The sequence below is a fragment of the Mustela nigripes genome, chromosome 12 (assembly GCF_022355385.1).
Source record: "Mustela nigripes isolate SB6536 chromosome 12, MUSNIG.SB6536, whole genome shotgun sequence".
Lineage (NCBI taxonomy): Eukaryota > Metazoa > Chordata > Mammalia > Carnivora > Mustelidae > Mustela > Mustela nigripes.
In genome coordinates this window covers 76,765,579-76,789,587 of record NC_081568.1, presented here as the reverse complement: position 1 = coordinate 76,789,587, position 24,009 = coordinate 76,765,579, and the positions used below count along the sequence as shown (strand labels likewise).

Here is a 24,009-nt window from a genome sequence, read left to right as displayed (position 1 = left end):
AGAAGGAAAGGGAGAGAGAGAATCTTTGGCAGTCTCCTTGCTGAGTGTGGAGCCCAAAGCAGGACTCAATCTCACAGCCCTGAGATCACAACCTAAGCTGAAATCAAGAATCAGACACCTAACCAACTGAATGACCCATGTGCCCCCGATCTAGAGGGGTTTTTTGTTTTTTGGTTTTTTTTTAAATCCAGACTGTCAGGATGTAGTAGAGCAGAGACCTCTCTCCTCCCCACCTGCTCCAGGTACATTTCAGGGGATAGGAACCCTTAACAGGTTTTACCTTCAGCAGATCTTTGGCAAAGTCTTGGCCATCATTCAGCTGATCCAAGTTGGCAATGAATTGCTGGCAGGACATCTTTTTGCCAATGTTCTGTAACGGAGAAATGGTTCTGCCTGAGAACAGGGTTGGAGGCAGGTATGATCCCCACACCCTGCCCTGCCCAGCCAACAGTGATGAAGGAGCATCAAGGGTAGTAATGAAAAATACTGCCTAGAATTCCTTTGTATCCAAGAATTCACAAAACTCTTTTTCACTTTTAAGATTCTATGTGATCCTCAATGAGAAGTTAGGAGTTTTCCTCAAACCCAGATGGAATCAGGCTGAATTAAATAACATGACAGATGACATCTGCCAGGTGCCTAGAATGTTTCATATATTGTACTTGACATGCATTATTTTATTTCCTTTTCATAACAAGGAGAAAGTGAGGTGGGTGTTACTATTATCCCCATTTGATAGGTAAGGAAACTGAGATGTAGGAAGGTGAAGTGATGTGCCCATGATCACACAGCAAGGAAGTGGAAGGGCTGAGTGTATCTGACACCAAAGCCCATGCTCTCACCCGCTACTCCATGGTTAACTCTCCCAAGGTCACACAGCACCAGGACTTGAACCCAGGCCTCTTGGCTGCTGAGCAGAAGCTCTGTGTATTCCGTCACAATTGTCTCACCCTCTCACCTGTACAGAGGGGCGGCAAGACCTCCAAGAGGTAGGTGAAGTGAGGGAGAGGTTTGTCTTAAGAGAATCAAAAATCAATTTCCACCAATACACATGGGTACCCCATGCTGAGCTGGGCTGGGACCAAGGGAACCCAAGCAGAAGGCCTCACTCCAGAAGGCACAAAAAGACAAAGAGCTGTAAATGACTATACCCCAAGTTCTGCATTTTTTAAACCACTGAATAGCAGAGGGGCTCCAGCCCTCCAAACCCAACACCTGATGTGCATACTTTCAGATTCTTCTTGCAATATCCATGTCTGAGGACACACTGAATGGCACTTCACCTTTGTGAAGACAAAGACCCTTGAACACAGGATACTTATTGGTATAGGAGTTTGTGGATTTAGATTGGCTGTAAGACACTATTTTCCAAGACCTAACTACAGATGGCAATAGGTATTGGCCCCACAAAAAGACTTCATAATAAAACAAGTTTATTTACATGTTTCAGAGTCTTTAATATGATTGTGTGCATTGAGAGTCTCCAAAGGAAGGATTCCACGTACAGCCTCTCAAATTCATTGACCTTGTCAGCATTTTAACAAGGAGAATCTATTAACATCATGTGGACATTCACATAACACAGAAAATAATCCAGGAAACAAGGATATAAGGCTTTATAAGTAGCTGACAAGCAAGAATTTTCTACACCTTTCCAAAAGGTTAAGGAGACATCCTACCTGCACCGTGATATAGTATATTTCATATATTTATGTGGGTATTTTATACATACATATATGTATTTTCATATGTCACCACTTATGTGTGTATTCATAATAGAGGGATATGAGGCAATAATGTCTGGGTTCCACACACTGAACTTTCCGCAGCCACCTCAGGAGTTCAAAATAAAAAAAATAAATAACCAGGCAAGATTTTCAATCCCAGAAATGATGGGCTATCTTGCTGCAAATGAATGTTCCTAACTGAAACAAATGCTGGTCAAAATATCAAAACTTCTGGGTGAAGGCACTAAAGAAATGTAAGAGCAGTGGGAACTTCAAGAGTAAAGATCCTGCAAGAAGGGAAGCATGGAGTAAGCCCCATAAGGAGAAGCTTTCCTACCTGAAGCATTTGCTGGTTCACAAGGAGTGGCCAAAAGGGTGAGCAACTGAACAGTCAGCAGGACTGAGGAACAAAAATGGGAATTCAGAGCCCACCAAGGACAAGGGGCCCTGGGGAAACACCCCAGTCAGACTTCAATACAAATGTTGGAATTAAGAAAGGAAATACTAAAGGGATTTTTCTGGCAGAAGGAAAATTATCCCAGATAGAATCATGAAGAAGCAGAAAGGAATGAAGAGTAATAAAAAGGATGGCTACATCCAAATGAATACTGATTATATAAAACAATGATATGATAAGAAAGTTTTCTGGGGAAGGGCACCTGAGTAGCTCAAAAGGTTGAGTGACTCTGGATCTCGGCTCAGGTCTTGATCTCAAGGTTGTGAGTTCAAGGTCTTAAGATTGTGTTGGGCTCCATATTGAGCATGGAGTCTACAGAAGAATAAGAATAGGAATAAGAATAAAGGAAGGAAGGAAGTTAGTTAATTAGTTAGTTTTCTGGGGAAATAAAGTATAGAGAAAGATCCAATAGTTTAAAAGGTGACAACAGTAATATACAAGTTAAGAGGGAGAAATGGAGTTAAACTTTTTTAAGATGATTTCATTGTCCAGGAACTGGAAAAAATACATTAATAAGTTAGGATGCACTGAAAACAACAAAAAGAAATCTTAAAGAATGAACAACTAACAGGCTAAAGGGATAAAAGGGAATTCTAAAAAATGCTTAAATAATCCAAAAGTAGGCAAGAAAGGAGAAGAAAAGGAACAGAGAATGTTAAGTCAGAGAATACAAGTTGTATCCTGGTAGGTTTAAATTTAATTATATTAGTAATTCATTAAATGGTCAAATTAATGGGACACCTAGGTGGCTCAGTCGTCACATGTCTGCCTTCGGCTCAGGTCATGATCCCAGGATCCTGGGATGGAGCCCTGTGTCAGGCTCCCTGCTCTGCAGGGGAGCCTGCTTCTCCCTCTCCCACTCCCTTGGCTTGTGCTCCTGCTCTCTCTCTCTCTCAAATAAATAAATAAAATCTTTTTTTTAAATGGCCAAATTAAGAGGCCAAGATTATCAGATTTGATTTTTTTTTAAGTATATCACAAAAGACATACCTTTTAAATATAAGGAGACAGAAAACTTAAAAACAAAGGGTGGAAAGAGATATACATGCAAACACTAACAAAAGAACTCCAGTATAACCGCACTAATATCTGAGAAAATAGACTTGAAGACAGGAAACTTTACTAGAGATGAAAAGAAACACTTCATAGTGATAAGAAGGCCAGATGATATAAGCATCTGAAATGTGTATGCATCTAATAACATAGTCTCAAAAAATAAAAGACAAAAATTGTCAGAACCAAAAAAAGAAAGATACATTCACAATCTTTGTTGGAAATTTTAACACTGCTCTCTCAGTAACAGAAGAACAAAAATACTAAACAATTCATTAACAACAATGAGATAAAATGGACGAATTCTGGAAACACACAAACTATTAAAAATGCTCAAGCAGAAATAGAAAATCTGAATAGATCTATAAGAAGTAAAAAGATTGAAGGACACCTGGGTGGCTGAGTAAGTTGATCATCTGCCTTCGGCTCAGGTCATGATTTCAGAGTCCAGGGACGGAGCCCCGTGTCAGGTTCCCTGCTCAGCAGGGAGTTTGCTTTTCCCTCTGCCTCTCACCCTGCCCTGCTCATGTTCTCATTCTCTCTCTCCCATTCTCAAATAAATAAATAAGAACTTTAAAAAAAAAGTAAAAAGATTGAACTAATAATCACAAAAACCTCCCAAAAGAAAAGCCAAAAACCAGATGACTTCGGTAGTAAACTTTACCAAACATTTAAAGAACAATTAACACCAATACTCCTGAAACTCAACCAAAAAATTGATGAAGAAGGAAAACTTCCTAACTCCTTCTATAAGGCCAACATTACCTTGATAACAAAACCAGAAAAAGATCACAAGAAAACTACATAACAATATCCCCCAGAAATATAAATGCAAAAACCCTCAACAAAATACTAGTGAACAGAATCCAGCAGTATTTTGAAAGGATTATATACCACAATCAAATGGAACGTACCCCAGTAATGCAAGTGTGATTCAACAAAGAGAAATCTAACAATGTAATACGCTACATTACTAGAATGAAGGGTGGGGAGGAAAGCCACATGTTCATCTCAATTGATGCAGAAAAAAACATTTCACAAAATTCAACACTCCTTTCATGATAAAAATAAAAATAAAACACTGAACAAACTAGGAGTAGAAGAGAACTTCCTCAGTATGATAAAAGGCATTTATGAAAACTCACAGTTAACATCAAACACAATGATGAAAGACTGAAAGCTTTCCCCCTGAAATTAGGAAAAAGCAAGAATGCCCACTTTCCTCAGTTTTCTACATTGTACTAGAAGTTCTGGTCAGAGCAATTAGGCAAGCAAAAGAAGTAAAAGGCTTCCAAATTAGAAAGAAGTAAAACTATCTCTGTTCATAGATGACATGACCTTGTATACAGAAAATCCTAAAGGACACAACCAAAAAATGAACACATTCAGCAAAGTTGCAGAATACAAAATCAGCACATAAAAATCAATGTTAAGTAAAGAATAATCACAAACTGAAATTAAGAAAACAATTTCATTTACAGTAACATCTGAAAGAATTAAACACTTAGAAATAAATTTAACCAAGAAGATAAAAAGATTTGTATACTGATAACTACAAAAGATTGCTAAAAGAAATTAAAGACTTAAATAAACAGAAAGACCTCTGATATTCATGGATTGGAAGACTTAATCTAGCGACAATGGTAATACTCCCCAAACTGATCTATAGATTCAATACAATCCCTATCAAAATCCCAATGGCCTCTTTTGTAGAAATGTAAAACCTTATACTCAAATGCATATATAATTGTAAGGGTTCCCAATACCCAAAAGAATCTTGGAAAAGAACAAAGTTAGAAGACTCATACTTCCCGATACCAAAACTTACTAAAGACCTACATAATCAAGACAGTGCGGCACTGGCATAAATATAGACATATACATCAATGACACTAAATTAAGAGTCCCTAAATAAAGCCATACATCTTTGGCCAATCAACTTGTTTTTACTAAAAAATCTGACATAAAACACTGCATCCGTTTAAGGTATACAGGTGTTACTTTGATATATTTATATATTGTAATATTGTGGTCAGTTAATACCACCAAGACCATCTAATGAAGAAAGAATGGTCTCTTGAACAAATGGTGCTGGGACAATTGGATATCCACAGCAAAAGGATGAAACTAGACCCTTACCTTACTCCATATACAAAAATTAATTCAAAATGGATCAAAGATCAAAACATAACAGTCAATGCCATAAAACTCTTAGAAGAAAACATAGGAGTAAATTTTCATAACCTTGGATTTGGCAATGGTTTCTTAAATGACACCAAAAGTACAAGCAAAAAGGAAAAAAAGAATAGAGAAATTGGATTTCAGAAAAATTAAAAACTTCTGCATCAAAAGATATATCAAGAAAGTAAAAAGACAACCCAAAGAACGGGAAAGATTTCTGCTAACCATATATCTGATAAGAGTACCATATCCAGAATACATAAACTCAACAACAAAAACACAAACAATGCAATTAATAATGAACAAATCATTTGGGGCACTTGGCTACCTCAGTTGGTGGAACCTTCGACTCTGGATCTCGGGGTTGTGAGTTCAAGCCCCATGAAGGGTGTGGAGATCACTTAAAAATAAAACCTTGGGACGCCTGGGTGGCTCAGTTGGTTAAGCAGCTGCCTTCGGCTCAGGTCATGATCCCAGCGTCCTGGGATCGAGTCCCATATCGGGCTCCTTGCTCCGCAGGGAGCCTGCTTCTCCCTCTGACTCTGCCTTCCACTCTGTCTGCCTGTGCTCGCTCTCGCTCGCTCTCTCTCTGACAAATAAATAAATAAAATCTTAAAAAAAAAAAAAAAAAAAAAACCTTTAGGGGCGCCTGGGTGGCTCAGTCATTAAAGGTCTGACTTCAGCTTGGGGCATGGTCCCAGGGTCCTGGGATCAAGGCCCACATCAGGCTCCCTGCTCAGTGGGAAGCCTGCTTCTCCCTCTCCCATTCCCCCTGCTTGTGTTCCCTCTCTCGCTGTGTCTGTCTCTGTCAAGTAAATAAAATCATTAAAAATAAAATAAAATCTTTAAAGGGCACCTGAGTAGTTCAGTTGGTTAAGTGTAGGACTCTTGATTTCACCTAAGGTCATGATCTCAGGGTCATGAGGTTAAGCCTCCCATTAGACTCTGTACTGAGTATAGAGCCTGCTTAGGATTCTCTCTCTCTTCCCCTCTGTCTTCCCCAGCCTCTTCACCCAACTGCACTGCCACATGCGTGTGTGCTCTAAAAAAAAACTCTTAAATAAAAATATTTTTAAATCAAATCTTTGAAAAATAAAAAATAAAAATAAGCAAAGGATTAAGAATTTTATTTATTTATTTGCGAGAGAAAGTACATGGGTAGGGGGTAGGGGAAGGGGCAGAGGGAGAGAGAGAGAATATCAATCAACTCCCCACAGGGTTTGATCTCACAACCCTGAGATCACGACCTGAGCCAAAACCAAGAGTCAGAGCTTAACCAACTGAGCCACCCAGGTGCTGCTAAGGATTTAAATAGACATTTCTCCAAAGAAGATACACAAATGATCAATAAGCACATGAAAAGACACTCAACATCACTAACCATTTGGGAAAGGCAAATCAAAACCACAAGAAGATATTAAGATGGCTACTATCAAAACACAGAAAACAAGTGCTGGCAAGGATGTGGAGAAATTGAAAACTGGTACAGTGCTGGTGGGAACATAAAAAGGCTCAGTCACTTTGGAAAACAGTACAGCTGTTTTTCAGAAAGTGAATAATGATATTAGCATATGATCCATCAATACCACTCCTGGGCATATACCCAAAAGGAATTTAAAGCAGGGCCTCAAAGAAATACCCATACATCCATATGTCCATAGCAGTATTATTCACAGAAACCAAAAGGTAGGAGCAATCCAAGCGTCCATAAGCAGACAAAAGGATAAACAAAATGTGATACATAGAGAAAATGGAGTATTATTCAGCCTTAAAAAGGAAAGAAATTCTGTCACAGGCTACAACATGGATGAACCATGAGGACATTATGCTAAGTGGCATATATCAGTCACAAAAATATAAATTCTCTATGACTCCTCTTGTTTGAGGAATCTAGAGTAGCCAAATTCACAGAAGCATCGAGTGGAACGGTAGTTGTCAAGCACAAGGTAGAGGGTGGGTGTTGTTTATTGTGTAGAGAGTTTTAGTTTGGGGAGATAATAAAGTTCTGGAGGTTAGTTGCAGGGCAGTGTGATATACTTAACATTATGGAACTAAACTACATAAGATGGTAACTTTAATGCTATGCGTATTTCACCACAAATCAAATTTTTTTTACTATAACTGTTAAATAAATTTTTTAATATCCTAAAAAAAAAAATGGGCAAGTTACTCAAGTAGACATTTCTCCAAAGAAGTTGTAAAGATGTCCAACAAAAACTTGAAAAGATGTTCTAGCATCACTAGTCATCAGGGGAATGCAGATGGAAACCACAATGAGATACCGCCTCATACCCACTAGGATGCTGATCCCTAAAAATGAAAAGGAGTAGGGTTTTCTGTTTGTTTGTTTGTTTGTTTTAAAGATTTTATTTATTTGACAGGGACAGCGAGAGAGAGAACACAAGCAGGGGGAGTGAGAGAGGGAGAAGCAGGGAACCTGATGCGGGGCTTGATCCCAGGACCCATGACCCTGACTTAAGGCAGACACCCAATGACTGAGCCACCAGACACACCCAGGAAAGGCAGTGTTAATGAGGATGTGGAGAAACTAAAAACCTCACACATTGGCGGTGGGAATTTAAAATCGCTCAGCCACTATGGAAAACATTTTCACAGCTCCTCAAAAAGTTAAGCACAGAATTCACATGTGAGGGAGCTAGTCTATTCCTAGGAATTGAAAACAAGTGTTGAAACAACAACAACAATTGTACACAAATGTTCACAGCAGCATGATTCACAATACCCAGAACGCAGAACAATCCAAAGATCCATCGACAGATAAACGGATAAACAAACTGTGGTATATCATGAAGTGGAAGGTTATCTGGTCCTAAAAAGAATGAAGTATTGACACATGCTAGAAAGTGGATGAACCTTGAAAACAAGCGCAAGTCAAAGAAACCAGGCACAAAAGGCCACATATTATATGACTGAATTCACATGAAATACACAGAATAGGCAAATCCAAAGAAAAAGAAAGCAAATTAGGGTTGCCAGGGGTGGGAGGAGGGTGTGACTACTAATAGGCACAGGGTTGCTTTTGGGGTGATGAAAAAGTTCTGGAAGTATAGAGTGGTGATGATTGCACACCATGTGAATGTACTTAATTCCACTGAATTGCATACTTCAAAATGGCTAAAATGGTATGTTATGTGTACTTTACCCCAATAAAAAAAAAAAAACTAAGAATGTACAGGACTTGCATGACACAATTAAAAGGCTTGACCTTATCTACACATACAGAACATGACAAGCACCAGCTGCAGAATGGACTTCCTTTACAAGCCCACATGAAACATCTACGAAAATTGTGCATCTGAAGAACATGCACCAAGCCCCCCTGCCAGCTGTTTTATTCCCTCTCTAACTCGAGCTGTTTCTGGGGCCCTCGCAGGCCCCACCTTCCCGAGATGCCCACATCCACCATGGAGTGCAAGGGGGACAGCTCAAAGCAGGGGAAGCCACTCCCGTGGAGAGCCTCTAGAGAGCTCACGGAACTGCAGCCAGGCCCCTGGCTAAGTGCCATCTCCTAAAGCCAAGGAAGCATACATGGCAAATCAGAGATCTAGTGAGGTAAGTAACTTGCCCCAGGCCATACAGCAGTCAAGTGAGGAAGTACAGGGGACTCTGGCCCAGAACCCTTTCCCCTGATCCTTCTGCAATAGTGCCTCAAGAGAGAACACCGGGATCCTCAAGGTCTACTGCCTGCAGAAACCACCACCCTGACCCACCCACGAGAGCACCAGGAAGTGGCTGGTGTTTCTCTTCAGCCACCGGCACTGAGGTGGGCCAATGGCAACGAAGGTCCCCCCAGTTTAGGGGAATCCTCAGCCTAAGGGGTCACTGGACAGTGGCTACTGCCATTCATAACCATGGAGCAGGCCTTCTAGAACTTGGCACAGCAGGGTCCTGAGGTTGCCCTGAGGCTCGGCCAAGGGTATAGCATCCTTAGTGCTCTTTCTAAGGTGTGCTAGCAACACTTGTTCTCCGTAAACAGAGTGAGCCATCTGGGGGAGCATTAGCTGGTTGACGGGCACTAGCTCTGGTGACATTCACATGGAATATACTTGTCTTCTCTCCTGTTCCATGCTCAGGCTGCCAGCCCATGACAGCTCTTTATACCAAGGTCAGCAAGGCTGTCACCCTTCCCAGGCCAGGCGCCCAAGTGTGCCCACCTGAGCCAGCCTGCTTAGGCTGCCATCAGGCTGCTGTTTTCATATTCGTGACCCTCCACAGATCTGCAGGCTAGGCCTTGGGGGCTCTCCGTCATTCAAATGTTAATATAAGTAATGAATACCATTGTCATTCTTATGTAATGACATTATTCAAAATAAAATCCTCACTAGGTGCCAGACCCTGACAGTTGGTGTTGTGCATATTAATTCTCTCCATTCTCCCCAGGACACTAGTCAGAATATCATTATTCCCACCTCACAGGGGCATAAACTGAGGCACAGAGAGGTCCAGAGTCTTGCCCAGCATCACAGAGCTTCCATGTGGAGGCAAGAGAAGGATCTGCAATTGGGTGTGTCTTAGCTCTTTCTTCCACTCTATGCCCTGGGCTTTCTTGGTTAACTCCAGCATGATACTGGATGGCCTCTTGTCCCCAGGAGTTAATGGAAGATCCCCAAATTAACAGAGGGACTCTGAGCTCCACTAAGTGAGCAATGATGGGGCAGTGACTGGTAGGGCCAGATGAAGTGATGGGGAACACAGAAGGGAACATGGAGATGGGGGTTCTGGGCTCACAGGCATGCACACCACCAGCTACACTTACCACCTGATGGAGGGCAAGAGAACCCAAAGAGGGGGGTCCCGGGAGCAGATGGAAGAAAGAAGGAGTTACTGAGTCACAAGCAACACTGAGAAAGCCCAGGGCTGAGAGAGCATAGCCTCATAGCCTGGGGCACTCACCTGTCAGTCACTGCCCGGTGGTGGGTAGGGGTGACAAGAATGCCCCTTGAGGGCAACCTACCATTTGAGGGGTGGGGGCTGCCTGGGGCCAGACAATGCAGTGGGGTCAAATTCGGACTTGTAGGACAAGGGTAGGAAGAGCACAAGATCTTTTAGCAATGCCTGGAGTCGACACAGATGGGGGGCACATTTTACCCTGCAAACCCTAATTCCCCTGTGCCTCAGCTGTTCTCATCGTCCTGCTTGGGGACAGGCAGATCTCAGAGAGATAGAGACAGGGAAGCTAAGTTGCCCAACTCCCAGCTCTGCTTAAAGAACCATGGCCATCAAGCAGCTGTTAGGAAGGGGGCTGGAGAAAGGAGGAGCCCCAGGACATGGTGGGGAGGGTCAGTGAGAAGACACGCCCCTTTTCTGCCTCCCCAACTCACATGTCCATGCAGGTCCGTGTTGAGCAGCATCAGAGCACAGGTGAGTGTATGGATCCCATCTAAATCAGAGATGGTGGCAGCCTCAGTGTGAGGACCCATTCTTCCCCAAACCCAGCCACCCAACTGTCTCCTGACAGAGTCAACCTGGTGGCCTTGGAGACAGGAAGAGGCCAGCTACCAGCCAAACGCACCTCAGGGCCCAGGACCTATGGATGCTCCCTGCCCCACCCCCACCACAGCACCAGAGTCACTTGCCTGCCCCAGGTCAGGGCCAACCCCTCCCCTCAGAGGGCCCCCGATCACCCTGGGTCTGTTCTAGGCCAGACTCCTGCCTCCTGTGACCGAACTCATCTTGAGACTCAGACCCAGGAGCGGCGCTGGGTCCTGGACTATGTCCCTACCATGGCCTGTGTCTCCTCCAAAAACTGGCCTCATCCCCCAGGTCCTGGGACTCAGGTCCATCCACAGGGAAAGTCCTGCCACTCAATTGACTAAGAGGGCCCGGCCCCAGGACTCCACCCCAGGACTCCCACCGCACCAACAATCAGCACTGCAATGGGGGGCCGGGGAGAACAGAACACCACAGGCCCGAATCTAGGACAGCAGACTCCCAGGCACGAAGAATGACCATAGGCAAGACATTTGGAAGGTGTCTTGTCCAGAAAGCAGACCTCATTCCAGGTGCCATAGTTCCTGTGTTCCATGTTTAGCCAGCAGGATAGAAGCGGCTGTTGGCGGGGTTGGGGGGAAACCGGGGCCCCGCGGAGCAGCAGGTAGGGCAGGCGGCCGTACCTTCCGAGGTGCTGTCTTCTGGGTTGCACTGGCGGTACCGGCGGGAGAAGTGCGTCAGGACCCGCTCACGCTCCTGCGTCTCCCCCATCAGCGGGAAGGCCTTCAGGAAGGTTCTGGAGGGCAATTTAAGGATGCTGGAGACCTCTAGAGTCCCTCAGTCAGTATGGATCCTCACCCGGGGAAGAACTCGCTGCCACCACCACCACGCATGCACACGCACGCACGCACCACATAAACCCGTCGGAGGGGGCGGGGGCTCCAGTGCACAGGCACCTTCCCCAGGACAGCTTCCGGATTGTGGAGGCTAGGGGGCTTCAGAATTTCAGCCCTCAGTGCCTTCCAGGAAGCGGACAGGGGACAGAGCGTGAGGAATAAAGGCCCCTCAGTTCTGCCATGGGCCTGCTTCAGGATAAACGCCCACTTCTATCACCCTCCTCTCTGGCGAGGCCTGCATGGGCCACACCTGCCCCCCACCCTCTCGTGCCCCCCACCGTACCCCCAGCTCCTCCTCAGTCATTCCTGTTCCTCACTGGATGTGCCCCCAGCTGAACCCCAAGCCCCACCTTGGCCTCCCTCACCCTTCCCCCACACCAAGTCTGAACTGACAGTGACTTGTTCTTCACCCTTGATCTCAAACCCTCCTCCTCCTCTGCCCTCATCATACACCCAGCACACTCACTGTGGCCTCCAGACTGGGGCACCCCTGTGCCTCTCTGATACATTCCCCCTGAAGACACGGAGCAGCCTTTCTAAACACACATGTAGTTGAGACTCATCCCTGCTTAAAACCTGTCACTGTCTCCCCAGAGTGCTCAGGATAATAGCCAAGCTCCTCATGTTCTGGCCTTCACAGAACATGTTCCCACCACGCTCCTGTCCCTCCAAGCTCACCCCCATCCGCCTTCCACACAATATTCACACCCTGGCCAGGACGAGCACCTTTCCAGCTCCATGCCTCTGGGGACGCTGAAGCTGTCTGAAAAAACCTTCCCTCCTCTACTGGGCACCTCTACCCACCTCTCCTGGCCCACTTCAAAAGCCACTGGCTTTCAGGGGCCCTAGCAGTTGATCCCAAAACCACAGGGGCTGGGAGATGGGGCCTAGGCACCCCTCTTCTTAGGAAGAAAAACCAAACTGAGCAAATTCGAGCCTCTATCTGTGCAGCGTTCCTGAGACTAGTTCATTCCTAATTTCGCTATGGTTCATTTCATTTCTGGAAAGCCCACTTTGCTTTATGCTCTCTCATGCTGTTCCTGAGGCCCCCCTGGGACCAAGAAGGCCATGGTCTTCTTCGATCCCAGGCAGTCAACTGCCATACAAAACACGCTGTCTGTCATCTAGTCTCCCCTTCCTCCCACCCCCGGTCTCTCCTGTTCCCTGTTCTCTTCCTCCCATCTGGCACCCAGCTCTGCCCCTCCTCCTCTAACCACACTCCGCTAGGACTTTTTAAAACCCATCCCTCATCCCAGCCTTGACCTGTCCTATCTACAAGCCATCCATCCCTCCCACTCCCCAGGCCAAACACCCCTTCACCAGGGGTCCTCCCCAAGCCCCAATCCGACACAGCCACCACCAAACTCTCGGGTGGCCCCCAGGCTCAGCCTCACCACTGCCTACCCTCTCCCCTACACCTTGGCCTCACCCATCCCTCTACTTAATCTTCTGGAGGACCCTCACACCAATCTTTCCTTTAGTCCCACTGCCCACCTCAGAGCTATCCTCTCCCACCTCAGGCCTATCCTTTCCCCCCTGACCCTCTTCAGAAGCCTGCATGCCTCCAGACCAAAGGCCGCCAGCACTACCTCCAAAATAATGCTTTACATCCAGTAACTTCTGTGGCTTTCCAGTGCCTTTGCAGTTAAGCCTCAATCTACTGGGCTGGCATACAAGGCTCTCCAGCACAATACCCAGGCCTCTGATTGTGACCTGACCCACCAAACGTCTTTTCCCACCACTCTTCCTCATCCCAGTGCAAACTTCAGACTCAGCTCAGGACAGAGCAACTTGCAGCAGCACAATATCTCCCCTGAGAACCTGAGATAAGCCAGACAGAATACATCTCTCTTAAGCTCTCAGGAAGCCACTGGGCCAAACTTCCAGGAAGGAGAGAATGGAGGTGAGGGGTTCATCTACAGATAATTTTCCTTGGGGACATTGCTGATTATGTGCAAAGGCAAGAGGCAGAAGACTTGGTTTCAGACACAAACCTGGAGACCTAACGGGTTGTGAATATACGGCCAATATTCCCTTTGAGAAGTCTGCCAAATTCTGAAGATGTGAGGGGCAGGATGCTAAGAAGCTAAGCAGAAAACCTCTAAGAAGTAGAAGGACTGAGTTTGTTTTGTTTTGTTTTGACACTCTACCTATATTGAGGAGACACAAGTAGGATTCAGGACCCACCAAAGGGAGAGGCCCCAGTGAACACACTATGCTTCTAGTGGAAAGCCATGCGGTCCTCCACCCTGTGATGGGAGGTCCCTGAGTTTACCAAACTTTGGTGCAGCCTTTCCTCAGCTCAGCCATGGTCAGATTAAGAGTACACCCCCTGCCCCACCTCTAACTGCCTTGCAAAGGACAAGGTAAACTTTCGCTGGAGGAAAATACAATTATCTAGAACCTCTCTAATTTTATACAAAATGTACAGCATCTCATAAAAAAAAAATTACTGAGCGTGCAGAGAGACAGGATGTATGATGGAACACCAAGAGAAGAACAAGACACAAAAGAAACAGATGAGATGATTCCAAAGATACAGATATTGGGATGAGCAGGCTTTGAAATAAGGACTTTGAAATAAACTAGGATTAGTATGTTCAAAAAGAGAGGGAAAGATGGAATAAATGAATGGAAAGATGAGAAATTCCCCCCTCGAGAATTAGAATCTATTTTTTTATAATTTAACAAAATGAAAATTTTAGGGGCTCCTGGGTGGCTCAGTCATTAAGCATCTGCCTTCAGCTCAGGTCATGATCTCAGGGTCCTGGGATCAGAGTCCCACATCAGGCTCCCTGCTCAGCTGGAAGCCTGCTTCTCCCTCTCCCACTCCCCCTGCTTGTGTTCCCTCTCTTACTGTGTCTCTCTCTGTCAGATAAATAAATAAAATCTTTTAAAGAAAGAAAGAAAGAACATTCTAGAACTGAAAAATATAATAATAAAAAGTTGAAATTTTAATAAATGGGTTTAACAGCATATTAGACACACAAAAAAAGGGGGGGGGATAAGTGAACTAAAAGCAGGTCAACAGAAAATATCCCAAGTGAAGCAGAGAAAAAGGAATGGAAAATACATTTTTTTTAAGAGTGGGGGACATGTGGGACACAGTGAGATCTGCCATCTGGGGACCACCCCCTACTTAGCACAGAGATTGTGAATCCCCCTACGCCCCAACGGCTGTGGCCTGCTATCTCCCTGTGGGCCTTGCCTGTCAACTGGCTAGACACTGGGCTGCCCTCTATTCCCTACCCTCCACCCCTTGGAGCCTGCACCTGACCCTCCTGAAGGCTACTGTCTGTATCCAAACACCAGAGGACCTGAGATCAAACCCCATTTTTGCCATCTCCTCCCTCAGGGACAGAGGGGGAATCACTTTACCTAATGATTGGTTCCTCATTTGTGAACAGCAGTCCTAACACCTACGCTGCAGGGGTGTGGTCAGGATGAAGTCCAAAGGGTATGGAAAGACCCATCCTGTCTGGCAAACAGGAAGTGCTCAAATACTGGCAAGTCCTTTGCCCTTCAGCTCCAGAAACCTCAAGATGGCATTCCCACCTTCCTACGCTCAGCCGTCTACCAATTACCGGGGGCTGTTGTGCTCATGGCCCCTTCTCCACAACATTCCTGGGAGGGTCCAGAGACTCACCCAAGGTTGCACAGCAAGTTTATGACAGAGCTTGCATGAGAATCCAGATGTGTGGCCTGTATCCCATGTGGCTACCCCCCCATCCCAGCCCCACTGACCTGAGCGCTCGGTCCAGGGTCAGGCCCGAGAAGTCGAAGAAGCTGAGATACTCCCCGGCCACCAGCCTGCTGAACTCATTGCTGTCAGGAGAGCATAGGGTGTTCGTTAGAAGCAGGACACATCCACCAACAGGAAGCACATGGGCAGTGAGCCTTGGGGGACCCAGAGCCACCCACCCGAGCTGCCCTTCCCTAGGCTGCCTCCCCCTGCCAGCCAGCTGGGCAATGACAGTCCATCCTTGGGTAGGAGGGGGTCAGGAAGGCTTCCTAAAGGAGATGAGGTCTCTGTGAAGACAGCAGACCTATAGGAAAGTAAGAGCCAGTGAGGTGAAGGGAGTAGGGAGACGGATGACGCAAAGTGTCCCCAGTAAAGGAAACTGCACATGTCCAAGTAGCTATCAGCAGGGCCCTGTGGCCAGAGAGCAGGAGCAGTGGCAGCAAAGAGATGAGGTAGGGAGTGGGGCACAACAGCCAAGGGAAGGATGGGTAGTGTTCAGGAAGGGGGTAAAGAAGGGAGGGGTTGAGTGAGTGGGTCAGATCTGTGTGTGGAACACTGTCCGCTGAGTGGAGACCACTAGGAGCTGCAGGGGCTGCTTCCTAGAGAGACAGAGAGTTTGGGGAGGAGTAAGATTTCCAAAGCAGAATCCACAGGCAATGGAACGGTGCAGCGCATGACCCCAGGAGGTGGGCTGTGGGGAGGTGTCCAGAGCTGGACATCAGGTGGGGCTGGATGTCCCAGTGTGAGAGATGGCAGCTGGTTAATGGTTGGAGAAAGGGGATGACCCCAAGCGAGAGAAGGGTGCAGACCTAGGACAGAGATCAGAGGAAGCCCCTCTTAAGGGTCAAGGCCAACTGAGAAGAGAGAGGGCGCCCCTGAAGGAAACAGAGAAACACAGCCAGAGAGAGCCAGGGGTACAGGGTCCTGGAGGCCAAGGGAGAATTTCAAGAATATTGGAGAGATGAATTCTTATCAGAAAAGAGAACAAATTTCCACCTGAATGTATCCAAGCCCCAAGCTCTCCCCCATTTATAGGAGACTTGGGACTGGGGAAATGGAGAAAGCGTGACATAACTCCATGGGGACACCAAATTCAAATCATGGGAAATTCTTCCTGACAAATGGCTCCATTTCTTCTACAGATACATGGCCTTAGACAAAGTAGGCAGCCCGGCAGCCTATTAAGAGACTTAAGAGGAAAAAAAGAGAGACTCAAGAGACATGGTGCCCAAAGGCAAAGCATGGACCTCATTTGCATCCTGATATGAAGAATCATTTCTGAGACAAATTATTAAACTAAGACTAAATGTTAGACACTCTATGGAATGCTGGTTAGTTTTGTTAAAAATTATAATGGAATGATGATTATATTTAAAAATCCTCATCAGTTAGAGACACATACTGAAGTATTTATGGATCAAATGACAGAGTGTCTAAAATATGCCTTAAAATATCCCAGCAAAATGGGTCGGGGGTGGGGAAGGGGGATGTTGTTAACTTTGAAGCTGAGTAATGGGTATGTGGAGATTTCATATATTTTCTCTGTTTTTGTGTATGGTTGAAATTTACAAAACAAAAATTGTACAGAAGGAAAAAGAAAGTAGTGGGGTATGTCTGCAATGTTGAGGAGGGATAAACTGAGGCCAGGTAGCAGCCCCTGAACTCAAAGACAAAGGCTGCTAACTTGGCCCTGACCTGGAAGGTGTGCTGAAGGCAGATGGTAGGAAGGGAAGCCTGCCCCAGGGGTTGAATGTGGAGAGGGGGAGTGCACTGAGGCCACCCAGGGCAGAAAACTTGAGAATTCTGACTGCCAAGAAGCTGGGGAGGAAGTGCAGTTGTGGAAGAATTTTTGTTTTCAGATGGGAGAGACTTAAGCAGGTTGGAAACTCTTGTAGAGGAGGGGCTGAAGGATGGAAGGCTGCAAATCAAACATAACCTAGGCTCCAGGAGAATGTCATTAAGTTGAAGGTGGAGGTCACAGTCCAGCAGGAGAGGTGAGGCTTCAAAGTCATGATGTAATGTCTGGGCTGGGGCTGGGAGGCAGGAGAAATGGGAGGCTAAGAAGGGTAAAGGAGGAAGCAGGGAGAGAAATGGGGGGTTGGAGGTGGCCGGGGAGGGGGTGCTGGGCTGGGGGAGGAGGGAGCGGGGGTTGGAGGAAGGATCCCAAGCAGAGCTGGCCTCAGCTTTTTCAGTCAGTTTCGACTTGGGGCCTAGGGGCTAGACTGACCCTTTGACTTGAGAGCTGTGACTGCCTCCCCATCTCAGAGCCTAAATGTGGGGATGAGAGGCCCCCCTGGAGGAAGGGCAGAGGCAGGTGGCCATGCTGATAGTTGGAAACACATGGGGTGTGTCTGCTGATTCCCTCAGTCCCTGCCTGTCCCCCCATCCCCACACAGCCCCCAGCACTCCCATGTGGCTAGTTCCCTTTCCCCAGTCCCAGGGCCAGGGTTGGGCTTTGGCAGCTTCAGCCCCCTTAGCCAGTCCCAAAAGACTGAGAGTGGGGCTTAATGACAGCCAGGAACCCGTTCCCAGTTCCTGGGTCCCCAGCAGTCCCCGCCCAGGCCCAGGTTCTCCTCTTCCCCAGCCACGCCCCCCTGCTCTGTTCTCACACCATCACCATAACCACAGGCCACATTGTACTCCCCAGCCCCAAGGGACCGCCCCACCACCACCTCCCCTCCCTGAGAGCACGGACGGGCCTTGCCCAGGCAGCCCAGAAAGGAAACAGATTTAGGGCAAGGCCAGGAATGAGGACAGTAGCAGGAGGAGGAGCTCTTGGGGACTATTTGGAACACCCCAAGCACCAGACACCCTTGACAGTAGTCACCCACACCTCCTTCAGGCTGAGAAAGACACTGGGTTTGCCCGGGGTGGGGGGTATGAAAACAACTCACTTCTTGCCTAGCTGCCGGGCAACATCACAGCGCTGAAAGCCCTCGAGGTGGTAGAGGCGGCGGGCCAGCCGGCGGGCGGCCTCACTGACGCCCTGGCACCCGTTGGTCAGTGGGTCTGTACTGCCCGGCTCCAGCCCCTCTGAGCTGCTCAGTTCTGAGTCCGAGTCTGAAAAGCCATCCTTTAGGCTGGGGTCACTGCAAAAGGAAGGTAGGGACAGAAAGAAGGGGACCAGGGTCAGAGCCCTGGGAAGAGGCTGGGAGGTCTCCCCAGGCCTCTGAAAACCACCCAGGTACCAAAGCAGGGGCAGAACCCCACTGTATCAGGAGGGAATCTAGTCAGACTTTTACAAGAGCCCCGCAGTGAAATCACTAGAAGCTACATGATCAACACAGCACAGCTCTCTGGCCCCACCACAGCTAGAAGGGCATAAGAGGGAAGCAGGGAACCTGAGGACCGGGGTGGGAGGTCTGGGATGCCGTGACCATAGAAAGGGCTTGTTCACTCTGGGCACTGGCTCGCCCTCATCTGCAGTGCCTGCTCTGGGTCTCAGTTTCCCCATCTGCCTAACATTTCTCCCAGTTCCCAGCATAGGCTCTACCTCACCTGGCTGAGTTCAGCAACTTGTCTGTGTCCTCCTCCTCCTCTTCCTCCTCCTCCTCCTCGTCCCCACCTGGACCCTGGGGTCCGTCTTCATGGAAGCCATTGGGCACGGCTGTGCGAGACAGGCGGCTCAGGACATTCTCTGATCGGCTGCTGGAGATGGAGCATCGCAGGGGGCTGCCCAGCTCCCCATCACCACCAGCTGCTCCCATGTCCCCCTCAGTCCCCATGTCCCCAGTGCCTAAGCTGGGCCCTGGCTCGGGGCTATCACGGGCCCGCTGCTGGATGAGAGGTGTTAGGGGGGCCTCAAAGCTGACGCAACTGTCACTCTCATCCGTGAGGCTCAACACATCCAGGGAGTCAAGGCTGCTGTACTGGGTTCCCCGAAGCAGATCTGACTCCACGATCTTCTCAAACGTGGCACTGAAGCCATCCCGCACATCCGGCTCTCCCGGGCCACCCAGCCTGTGGGATACAAGGACCAGTCACCATGCTGCCAGGAGGCCTCCCTTTCCATGGGCTAGGATGGCACCGATCCACATCTGGGAGCTCCACAGGGGCAGGCTCAGGCATGGATGGTGTCCTGTTTATTCTTTCAGCCCAGATTTCCTGGGCACAAGACGCCAGATGCTGGGCTGTGTGCTAAGGTACAGCAATGCAAAAGGATGGGCGTGGTCCTCCCCAGTGCCCACCCTGTCTCTGGCCCAGAGTAGGCATCATTTATTTGCTAAATGAATGAATGGGAGGCCTTTCCCTCCACTGTGGCCCAGGGGCTGCTGCCTCCAGGCTTCCCAGAGCCACGCGGGTATCCCCCATCACAACTAGGGTCATGCTCGGTCAAAACTTTGCCATCCCCACAGCCTGAGAGGCTCTCAGCTTAGCCGACCACACTGTAACTCTCAGGCTTGGCCTTAATATCACCTCCTCAGAGAGACTGAGGAAGGCAGGAGCACATCACCCACCTCACTGGCCCCTCTCCTCATCCTCCATCCTCAGGGTATCTCCTCCCTAGCTGCCAGCCCCTGTCAGCATTTCCCATCTGTTCCCCAGTCCCACCCCTCACAAGGCCAGGGAATAGCCAGCACACAATCCGTGCTCAGTAAACCCTGATGAACGGCGGGCGGGGTGAACTTACAGGTATTTATCAGCCCCCTGGCCTCCCAGTGCGCAGAAACCCCCGCAGGACCTTGACCTGTCCCTGCAAGAGGCCTGGGCTGGCAATTCCTCTGCCATAGGGCTCTTCCCTCATGCTGAAGCCCTCCTTCCTCACCCCTTTCTCCATGAGGTCTGCCCTGAGTACCCTCTTTATAATTGGGACCCACCTCCAAACACCTCAGCCCTTTTTTCCTACTTGATTTTTTTTCCAAAGCACTTACCCCCCTTTCTACATACTATATAATTATTACTTTCACGATTTATTGTCTATCCCCCCCAGACCCTGAGCTCCATCATAGTAGGAATTTTTGTATGTTCTGTTCACTGAAGTATTCCCAGCACCTAGAACAGAACACACAGAGGTAAACTGAGGCATCCCGGGAAGAATCTTACCCACTGGGGAGATACATAGGGAAGACAGGTAAGGAAGAGGAGACACTGAAAAACAGCAAGATCAAGAGGGATGGAACAAAAGAGCCACAAGAAGAAAAAGAGAGAGAGAGGAAGAAAAATAAGAGAGACAAGAAATAGACTGAGAAAAAGAGAAACAGAGAGGAAGAGATAGAGAGAGAGACAGAACATAGAGACAGCGAGGAGAAGAGACCCAAAGGAAGAAGCAGGCTGAGTCCAGCCCATTTCAGATACATCAAGGTCCGCCCTTGCAAAGTGACACACCCCTCATTCCCCCTGCGGATCGGCCACACACTGCTTCTCCCAGCCCCTGCGGCCTCAGAGAGTCCAAGCTCTATTTGGAGGACTGGGAAGTACCCCCTCCCCTCAGACACCTCCTTGGACCCCAAGTCTGAGATGTGGTCCTACTGTGTTCCCTGCAAAAGCATACTGACCTGAGAGAGGAACTGGAGTCCCAGCCCGCTGCCCCCTGCCCAGTTCCAGCAGATTGAGATCTGAGCCTCATTAGGCCTTCTCTTGCTGGAGAAGCAAGTGGAGAGGAGGGCAAGAATCTAAGAAGTAGCAGGACACCTGGAAGTAAGCTGGGGTGGAGTTGTCTCTGGTGACCTCCAGGAACAGGGAAGGAACATAAGGGTCACTGCCCTGGTTACCAGAGCAGATGCCAGACACCTGCCCAGCAAAGGGACCTCTGCTAGGCCTATGCTAGGTTCCAGAGACATCTGAATAACACAGATCTCTGCCCTTGGGGGAGCTCTCATCTCACTGTCAGAGCCTGAATGGTCTCCCCCATCCCACTACTTCCCACCTTCTCATGCACCAGAGCAGACCTGAGAGGTGGTCCTGACAGAGGCTTGAAGACCATTAGCCTAATCTCCAAACTTCCATCTGCCCCTACCTTCAGCCATCCCCAATAAATACACCACATAAACACAAATAGTATGCTCCAAGAAGCCCCAGACCCTTGTGTGCACCCCACTGTGAGCCAAGTGGCTGTCCTAGGACCTTTCTGGATGGAAACACTCCCGGCCAGAGGATACCTGGTACATGCAGGCACCCAGCCTCACATACTTCCATTCCTATCCACAAAGCTAGCCACACTCAGCCCTAGACCTGGACATGCTGACCCAAGTGTGTACCCACAGATGCACAGGCCAGGCACACACAACCTCCCCCAGACACACACACAAAACCACACAAACCCATGCATATCCATGTGTTCACACATTCCTATACCCACAACAATGCACAGGCCAAACAGAAACATGCATGCCACCTATGCATACTTGCTTGTCCAGGCCAGGGCCCACAACTGTGCACAATAAGACTTCACAATAAGACACTAAGACTTTGCTTTTCTTAGCCCACCCTGAGGTCTTCTAGACATTTCCTGTCCCATCCCCACCACTCCCACCCACCCCCATCCAACTAGCACCTCCAAGACATGAAGGTTTCTCCGTCTCCTACGGAGGATAATAGAAATGGGACTGTAACTGCATTAAGTAGGACTGAAGTGAGATTCCTGGTAGAACCTCCAGAGGGCACTCAAGTGAGGGGCAGATGGCAGGGATTAACCCACAAAGTCTACTTTTTTGAGGTCAGTTACAGAATTGGGAGATCTTCATCTCCAGGAAACAGAGGGATGGACCAGATGACCTTCCACGTCAAAGCATTTTGGAACTCAACTCTACTGCCCAGCCTGGGATGGAGGGTGGTGTGTGGTCCTCCAACCCCATATGGATACAGCCCATGATGGTTTGGGAGGCTTTGGGGGTGGAAGGCACAACAGGTCTGCTGGCTTTTGAAATCTAATGGCTCTATCCTTCCAAAACACTCAGAAGCTGGACAAAACAGGGACATGAAATTCCCATTGTATGGAGGAGAAAAACAAGCACCTAAGAGGCTAAGTGGTTAGACCCAGGCCACACAGCACTGGAACAGCTAAATGTAGTGAGCCCCCAACCCAAGACCCCACTTACCCCAGCTGAGTGTCCTCAGTGTCCAGACAGAGATTCTTGGAAACATTGTCCCCCTCTGCCAGCCCACCAGCCCTCCAGGGCCTGGACTCTGTAGAATCTTCCAGAATATTTGAGTCTGGCCCCAGAACTAGGCCATTGGTGAAGGAAAGGCCAAGGCTGAGACCATGGAGAGCTATGTCCGGGCCCTGTATGGGTTCCTCAGTGTCCACCAGAGTGCCCCTCATCTCATGCGCTGGGCTGTTGTAGCTACTGTTCAGGTCCTGGCTGTATGCCATTCCATTCTGGACCCCAGGTTCTTCCTCGGACTCCAAGCTGGGGTCCCAGGCAGCACCACTTTCCCCAGGTAGTACAGACGGAAGCTTATCCTCATCCATGGCTGCCACTACTTCCTCCCCGTGCTGACTGCTCCTGGAACTCCCCTAGACCCGGAGGGGAATGAAGAGATGAAGAGGTGAGTCAGACAGGACAGGTGCCGAGGGGTCTAAAACCCAGCACGACCAGCACCGAGCAGCCTGCCTGGGGACAGGAGGATGGCGAGACGATCTTCTCAGGACCTCCTGGCTGGAATACGGGTTAGGCTATGGCACCTTAGGGCAACAATACCACTCAGGCCAGCTCATCTCTCCCCTGAGCTGCATTCATCCTGTGTGCCCAGTCCTGCCTTCCCTGTTACCTCTTACTTGTCTCTGTTGTGCCCTCCAGAATCCACCAAAGCCCTGTGAGAAAAATCCAGGTTGGGAGGAACTAGGAAAGGGTCCAGGACTTCTCCAAACGCCCTCCCTTTCCTGCCTGTGTATGAGGTAAGCAAAACTCCAGGCTGACAGCAGCCGGTCCCCTTGTTTCTTTCCAAGTTCTCACCCTGATTCCAGGAACCAGAGAAGAGTGAATCTGTGGGTGAATGGAGGGAAATAAGCTGGGGCTGCCTTCAGAGGGAGATTTAAGAAAGGAGACAAGGAAGTCAACAGAAGTGCAGCTTCATCAGAACCTGACGCCAACCCAGAGAAACCAACCTGAGGGCCCAGGGCAGCCATCCCAGGCCCAGCATGAGGCGCTGTCCAGGGTGCTGGGAGGGTGAGCCGCCACCCAGGACCCTCACCTACACAGTCTGCTTGTCTTCTCTGCACAGTGCCCAGAGCCCTGGCTGTGCGAGGAGAAAGGAGGAGTGGGACCTGGGGATCCCCTCCACACCGGGGCCCCCAGAGCTCACCCAGCCTTGAAGAGGGATGCCATGGAACTTTCTGGGGAGAGCACCGGAAGGGGAGCTGCGCCCTGCTCTGCCCAACTCACTGAGTGACCCCATGTGGGTCCAGGTTGGGCTTCCTTACCACCCCAGCCAAGCCTGCCCCCACTCCCCTCTGCCCTTCTTTGGGTCTGTACCTCCTCTTAAAATGAGGAGATGCATTTTTAGCTGTTATCTCCATCCCTATCCCCTTTTAAAGCTGATCAAAACCAGCCCACAATTCCC

General features: G+C 48.4%; 1 protein-coding gene across 2 annotated transcripts in view; it reads right to left on the bottom strand.

Moving 5' to 3' along the window:
• Nucleotides 1-24,009, bottom strand: part of PSD2 (pleckstrin and Sec7 domain containing 2) — a 54,182-nt gene that overhangs the window by 11,209 nt on the left and 18,964 nt on the right. Inside the window, exons 2-8 of one of the 2 annotated variants that reach the window (XM_059417720.1) lie at nt 22,545-22,963; nt 19,006-19,467; nt 18,402-18,596; nt 15,510-15,590; nt 11,553-11,665; nt 10,759-10,819; nt 281-371 (exon numbers count right to left, since the gene is read on the bottom strand). In XM_059417720.1, the coding sequence (XP_059273703.1) occupies nt 281-371; nt 10,759-10,819; nt 11,553-11,665; nt 15,510-15,590; nt 18,402-18,596; nt 19,006-19,467; nt 22,545-22,918 (1,377 nt within the window). In that variant the 5' untranslated portion in view covers nt 22,919-22,963. The remainder of the gene's footprint in view (nt 1-280; nt 372-10,758; nt 10,820-11,552; nt 11,666-15,509; nt 15,591-18,401; nt 18,597-19,005; nt 19,468-22,544; nt 22,964-24,009) is intronic. The other variant, XM_059417721.1, reaches the window with a different exon arrangement.